Source organism: Trichechus manatus, unplaced genomic scaffold (assembly GCF_000243295.1).
Source record: "Trichechus manatus latirostris isolate Lorelei unplaced genomic scaffold, TriManLat1.0 scaffold00070, whole genome shotgun sequence".
NCBI lineage: Eukaryota > Metazoa > Chordata > Mammalia > Sirenia > Trichechidae > Trichechus > Trichechus manatus.
This window is the reverse complement of record NW_004444006.1, coordinates 844,011-851,535: the sequence shown is the minus strand read 5'-3', so window position 1 is coordinate 851,535 and position 7,525 is coordinate 844,011. Positions and strand designations below refer to the sequence as shown.

Sequence of the window (7,525 nt, the reverse complement as noted above, 5' to 3'; positions counted from 1 at the left end):
CTAGTAGTTCTAAGAGGTACTGGAGATAGTGTTAGCAAAGGATAACCAAACTTCAGTTTTCTTATCCAAAAAATAATGATGGTAATCCCTACATTGCTTACATGGCAGGGCTGTTGTGTGGATCAAATAATCATGGTGGTTTGTCAACTGTTAAGAGTTGGTCACTTGTGAGGGATTGTAGTTATTCTCTACCCCCGGGAATAAGCCAGATCCTTTTCTTATAATTCTCTTTACCAGTTCAGTTGCTAGTGCAACCACTTACTAACTGTCTGAACTTGGGCAAGTTCCTTGGTCTCTGCTCCTCAGTTAACACATCTTTAAAAGGGGCTAATAATAGTTACTGCTATGTTTTGAGGATTGAATGAGCATTTAGAAGAGTTTCTCTCACATGGTGAGGTCTATAAAAATGTTAGCTGTTTCGGGTTGACTTTCTCAGTATCTTTAACTCAGAGGCAGAGACTAGATTAAGAGGGCAAAGAAGCTAAATGACATGTAACCCAATACTTACTTTGCAATCCCTTCCAAGGAGTTCCTTAGTTCTTATGTTCTGAAGCTGCAGCCTTCCCATTATGGATTGCCAGGGAAATCAGTTCTGGGACCGCTGGGGACTGTGTGACACCTGCCAACAGTGTGGGCCTGGACAGGAGCTCTCAAAGGTAAGTCCTCTTAGGATATTTATCTCTGTCACATTTTAGGAGCAGTAGTGGCAACTGAGAAGGGACCAAGATCAAAAGAGTTAGCCCTACCTGTAGCTGATCCAGTTCAGCAGGCAAAACATGATATCTAAAGAGTATGGCAATAACAGTCACAATTTCAGCAAGAAGTCAACCTAGCGGATCAGGGGAGTTTTCCACAAAATAATGGGGTGTCTCAAGAGGAGTTGCAGAATGCAGATGCCCAGGAAGACTGTTCAGCATTAGGGAAATCTATCAGATAAAGCACGACCCACTTAATTGTGGTTTAAGGGCCAGATACCAGGTCTTGGGAATGGGAAAGAGAAGAACTGAGAAAGCTGATGTGTGACCTCTATCCTAGAAGGACTGGGATACTGAGAAAGCTTCATTAGGGAGGACTCAGGAGAGGGAATCCAGGGAAGGTTGTGAATTTGAATCTCAACTAGACGTAAGGGACAGAACAAAATGAGCAGCAAGGTAAGGACTTTATGATGAGTCCTGATATGCAGGGCTGGAGCTGCTTAATTGTCCCTGTTTGTCCCGGAGCCTGAAGGGCAGTGTTAAATTTGGGCAGCACCTGGGACTTCAGAGGCTGGAACCAGACAGAGGCTGCAGTTTGTGCTCCCTCACACCATACTTTATGCAATCATTCATTCATTCAGCAAAGTAGGAGGCATGGTTGTAGGCACTGTGGGTATGACAAGACAGACAAATCTCTGTTATTATGGACCTTACTTTTTAATGACACAAATACTATAGAAAATACATACAGAAATGCAGTATCCGTGCCTCACACCATACACAAAACAAATCCAAAATTGATTAAGAACCTAAATGTGAAAAACAAAACAATAAAATTCTTAGAAGAAAATGCAGGGGCAATGCTGTTGGACCTAGCTTTTAACAATGGATTATCTATTATAATAAAAAAAAAGCATAAACAACAAAAGACAAAATAAATAAATGGGACCTCTTAAAAACTGAAAACTTCTGTTCATCTAAAAGCTTTACCGAAAATTTGAAAAGACAAGCTACCTATGGTTTCTTCAGAAACCATATATCTGATTAGAACATAATAACCAAAATATACATAAAACTTTAACAACTGAACAACAAAAAGACAAATAACCCAATCATAAAATGGGCAAAGGACTTGAATAGACATTTCACCAAAAAGGACATTCAAATGGCCACCAAACATACGAAAAAATGCTCAATGTCATTAGCCATCAGAGAGATGCAAATCAAAACCACAATGGGATACCATTTCACTTCCACCATGATGGCTGACTTTAAAAAAAAATAATAATAACAAACATTGGCGAAGATGTGGGGAAATTGGAATCCTTACTCATTGCTGGTGGGAATGCAAAATGGTACAGCCGTTGTGGAAAACAGTGTGATGGTTCCTCAAAAAATTAAAAATAGAACTACCATATGACCCAGCAATTCCACTCTTAGGTATATACCCAAAAGATTTTAAAGCAGACTCCAACAGTGACTTGTGCACCAATTTTCACTACAGTATTATTCGCAATAGCCAAAAGGTGGAAATAACCTAAATGCCCATCAACAGATGAATAGGTAAACAAAATGTGGTACAAACGTACAATGGAATACTACCCAGCCAGTGGAAGAAATGAAGTCTTGATACATGCGACAACATAGATGGAGCTGGAAGATATTATCCTGAGTGAAATAAGTCAGTCATAAAACGACAAATATTGTATGACCTCACTTATATAAAACGAAGAGAAAAGGCAAATGTATAGAGACCAAAGTTTATTAGTGGTTACCAGGGGTGGGAGGATGGGGGAAAGGAAGGGTTACCAGTGATGGAAACATCACTTTGATTAAGGGTAGGGTTGCACAGCAGATTATGGTAATTGTGACCAATAAGTTGTACACCTGTAAAAAGTTGAACTGGCCAAAGTTGTGTGATAGATATATTTGCAACAAGCACAAAAAAAAAAAAAAAAGAGTACTGCTTATGTACAAACAAAAACCTCATGGTATTTGGTTCTTTTGTTTGGAGGTTTAGGGACATGGTTTCATGGGACATCCCAGATAATTTGCTTAACAACGTGTTTGGTACTTCTGCTCTACCTTCTAGTTCCTTGCATAGTTCCTGGGGTCTTAAAAGCTTGCAAGCAGCCATACAAGGCATGACAATTGGTCTCTATTCACCTGGAGCAACAGAGGAAGAAGAGTCAGCAATAGGAGAAGGATATGGAATGTGTGGCTAATAGTCTCCATGAACAACTGCTTCTTTTTTTTTTTTATTGTGTTTTAGGTGAAAGTTTACCTAACAAATTAGTTTCTCATTCAAAAATTTATACATAAATTGTTTCTTGGTGTTGGTTGCAATCCCACATTATATCAGCACTCTCCCCCTTTCCCTTTCCACCCCAAGTTCCCTGGTTCTATTCATCCAGTTTTCCTGTCCATTCCTGCCCTCTCATCTTTGTTTTTTCTGGCAGGTGTCGCCCAATTGATCTCTTACACTTGATTGATATAAGAAGCACATTCCTCACATGTGCTATTATTTATTTTATAGGCCTGTCTAATCTTTGGCTGAAAAGTGGACTTTGGGAGTGGTTTCATTTCTGAGTTAGCAGGGCATCTGGGGCCAATAGTCTCAGGGGTTCCTCTAGTCTCTGTCAGTAAGTCTGGTCTTTTTTGTGAATTTGATCATTTGTTCTACATTTTTCTCTCACTCTGTCCAGGACCCTCTGTTGTAATCTGAGTTAGAGCGTTAGGTGGTGGTAGCTGGTCACCATCTAGTTCTTCTGGTCTCGGGGTCATGTAGGCTGTGGTTCATGTGGTCCATTAGTCCTTTGGAGTAATTGCTCCCATGAGTCTTTAGTTTTTTTCCCTCTCCTTTGCTCCAGACTAGAAGAGACTAATAGTTTTATCTTAAATGGCTGCCTGCAAGCTTTTAAGACCCCAGACACTACTCCCAAAGTAGGATCTAGAACACTGTCTTTGAGAAGTAATACTATATGAGACCAGTATTGGACCACAACTACCACAGTCTCCAACAGACTGAGTCCAATTAGTCCAGTAATTTGACCTCATAGAGAGTCCCAGACAGAGCAGGAGAAAAATGTAGAACAAAATTCTAACTCACAAAAAAAGACCTGACTTACTGGTCTGACAGAGACTGAAGAAACCTTGAGAATACAGCCCCTGGACATCCTTTTAACTCAGTACTAAAGTCACTCCTGAGGTTCACCCTTCAGCCAATGATTAGACAGGCCTATAAAACAAAACAAGACTAAATGGGTACACCAGCTCAAGGGCAAGGACCTGACTTTAAACTACGCAGTATCCCCTTGTTCTGTCTGAACTGCCTCTTGATTTATGAACAGTTTCCTCATGAGCACAATTAAGTGTTCTGGAATTCTAATTCTTTGCAATGTTATCCATAACTTGTTATAATCCACACAGTTAAATGCCTTTGCATAGTCAATAAAACACAGGTAAACATCTTTCTGGTATTCTCTGCTTTCAGCCAGGATCCATTTGACATCAGCAATGATATCCCTGGTTCCATGTACTCTTCTGAATCCAGCCTGAATTTCTGGCAGTTCCCTGTTGATATACTGCTGCAGCTGCTTTTTAATGAACTTCAGCAAAATTTTACTTGCATGTGATATTAATGCTATTGTCTGATAATTTCTGCATTCAGTTGAATCACTTTCTTGGGAATAGGCATAAATATGGATCTCTTTCAGTTGGTTGACCAGGTAGCTGTCTTCTAAATTTCTTAGCATAGACGAGTGAGCACTTCCAGCTCTGCATCCGTTTGTTGAAACATCTCAATTGATGTTCCGTCAATTCCCGGGGCCTTGTTTTTCACCAGTACCTTCAGTGCAGCTTGGGCTTCTTCCTTCAGTACTGTCGGTTCCTGATCTTATGCTACCTCTTGAAATGGTTGAATGTAGACCAATTATTTTTGGTTTAATGTGCATTCCTTCCATCTTCTTTTGATGCTTCTATATCGTTTAATATTTTCCCCATAGAATCCTTCACTATTGCAAACTCAAGGCTTGAATTTTCTCTTCAGTTCTTTCAGCTTGAGGAATTCTGAGCATGTTCTTCCCTTTTGGTTTTCTATCTCCAGCTCTTTGCACATGTCATTATAATACCTTACTTTGTCTTCTCGAGCTGCCCTTTGAAATCGTCTGTTCAGTTCTTTTACTCTACGATTTCTTCCTCTTGCTTTAGCTACCCGATGTTCAGGAGCAAGTTTCAGAGTCTCTTCTGACCTCCATTTTAGTCTTTTCTTTCTTTTTAATAAACTCTTGCTTTCTTCATGTATGATGTCCTTGATGTCTTTCCACAACTCGTCTGGTGTTCAGTCATTAGTGTTCAACACGTCAAATCTATTCTTGAGACGGTCTCTAAATTCAGGTAAAATATACTCAAGGTTGTACTTTGGCTCTCATGGACTTGTTCTAATTTTCTTCAGTTTCAATTTGAACTTGCATATGAGCAGTTGACGGTCTGTTCGGAAGTCAGCCCCTGACCTTGTTCTCACTGATGATATTGAGCTTTTCCACCATCTCTTTCCACAGATGTAGTCAATTTGATTCCTGTGTATTCCATCTGGTGAGGTCCATGTGTATAGTCCCCATTTATGTTGTTGAAAAAAGATATTTGAAATGAAGAAGTCGTTGGTCTTGCAAAATTCTATCATGCAATCTCCGGCATCATTTCTATCACCAAAGCCATATTTTCCAACTACCGATCCTTCTTCTTTGTTTCCAACCTTTCCATTCCATTCACCATTAATTATTTGTGCATCCTGATTGCATGTTTGATAAATTTAAGCCAGCAGAAACTGGTAAGAATCGTCCATCTCTTTAACTTTTGCCTTAGTGGTTAGTGTGTAATTTTGAGTAATAGTCTCATTAGCTGGTCTTCCTTATAGGGATATGGATATTATCCTATCACTGACAGTGTTGTACTACAGGTTGCCTTCCTGTACTTCCTGTCTGCAAACCTTGGTGGCTAAGGTCCAAGATGGTGAATCCAGGCTGCAGTGAGCTAGTATCTCTCCAGCTGATTGATCATGACCCATTAGCAGCGGAGGTCGCATATAGGAAGAAAGGTGGGGCGTGGGAAAGAATGTATCCTTGGTTACCAGAAGCTCTGTCTCGTGTTGGGAGCTTCTTGAGGCTGCCTGTCCGTGGTCTTCGGTGGCTGAGCTCCACGATGGCCAATTCGGGAGTCTGTGAGCTGGTAGGGGACCTCCACTGTGTAGCTCTCCTCGTTCTATGTTCTGTCAGTTTCTTATTTCATTTGGTGCTTGAAAGAGTTCTTTTTTTCTTCATTCGGTGCTTAGGGTTCTAGGATTGACTTTTGTATCTGTCTTACTTAGTTTTTTGTGTCTTTGCTGCAGATTGACAGCAAGGTGCTTCTGTCTATAGCACCATGTTGGCCAATCCTACTGATTTTGTATGTTAATCTTGTATCCTGCTACTTTACCGAAATCTTCAATTAGTTCCAGTAGTTTTTTTTTAACTGAAATCTTCTATTAGTTCCAGTAGTTTTCTTGTGGATTCTTTCAGGTTTTCTGTGTGTAAGATCATATCATCTGTGAATAGGAATAGTTTGACGTCTTCCTTATCAATGTGGGAAACCCTGTTGGTGCAGTGGGTAAGATCTATGGCTGCTAACCAAAAGGTCAGCAGTTTGAATCCACCAAGTGATCCTTGGAAACCATATGGGGCAGTTCTACCCTGTTCTATAGGGTCGCTATAAGTCAGAATCGACTCGATGGTAACGGGTTTGGTTTTTGGTTTATAACAATTTGGGTGCCCTTTATTTCTTTTTCTTGCCTTATTGCTCTAGCTAGGACCTCAAGCAAAATGTTGAGTAAGAGTGGCAATAAAAGATATTCTTATCTAGTTCCCACTCTCAAGGGAAATGCGTTCTGTCTCTCTCCGTTTAGAATGTTGGCTGTTAGCTTTGTATAAATGCCCCATATTATGTCGAGGAATTTCCATTCTATTCCTATTTTGCTGAGAGTTTTTACGAGGCATGGGTGTTGGACTTTGTCAAATGCCTTTCCTGCGTCCATTGATGAGATCATGTTGTTCCTTTCTTTTGTTTTATGTATGTGGTGGATTATGTTGATTAATTTTCTATTGTTGAACCATCCCTACGTACCAGGTATGAATCCCTTTTGGTCATGATGTGTTATTTCTTTGATATACTGTTGAATTTTATTGGCTAGATTTTTGTTGACGATTTTTGCATCTATGTTCATGAGGGATATTGGTCTTTAGTTTTCTTTTTTTGTGGTGTTTTTGATGTCTCTGGTATCAGGGTTATGCTGGCATCATAGACTGAGTTAGGGAGTTTTCCTTCCTTTTCTATACTCTGAAATAGCTTGAATATTACTGGTGTTTGCTTTTCTCTGAAAGTTTGGTAGAATTCTACAGTGAAGCCATTCTGGCCAGGGTTTTTCTTTCTTGTTTTTTTTTTTTTTTTAAATTACCTTTTCAATGTCTTCTTTTGTGATGGATTAGTTTAGTTTTTCTACCTCAAATTGTTTTAATTTAGGTGTGTAGTGTGTTTCTAGAAATTTCTCCATCTCCTCTAGGTTTTCAAATTTGCTGAGTACAATTTTTCATGGTATTCTGTTATGATCCTTTTTATTTCAGTTGGGTCTGTTGTGATATCACCCATGTTATTTCTTATTTGGTTTATTTGCTTCTTCTCCAGTTTTTTTTTTCTCAGTTTGGCCAATGGTTTATCAATTTTGTTGATCTTTTCAATGAATCAGCTTTTGGTCTTGTTATCTTGTTTTAGGTGAAAGTTTACACCTCAAGTTAGTTTCT

General features: G+C 39.4%; 1 protein-coding gene across 1 annotated transcript in view; it reads left to right on the top strand.

Moving 5' to 3' along the window:
- Positions 1–569: 569 nt before the first annotated feature.
- EDA2R (ectodysplasin A2 receptor) overlaps positions 570–7,525 on the top strand; it is an 80,324-nt gene continuing 73,368 nt past the window's right edge. The window contains 1 exon segment of the mRNA XM_004380091.1: positions 570–656. Within this exon segment, the coding sequence (XP_004380148.1) occupies positions 570–656 (87 nt within the window).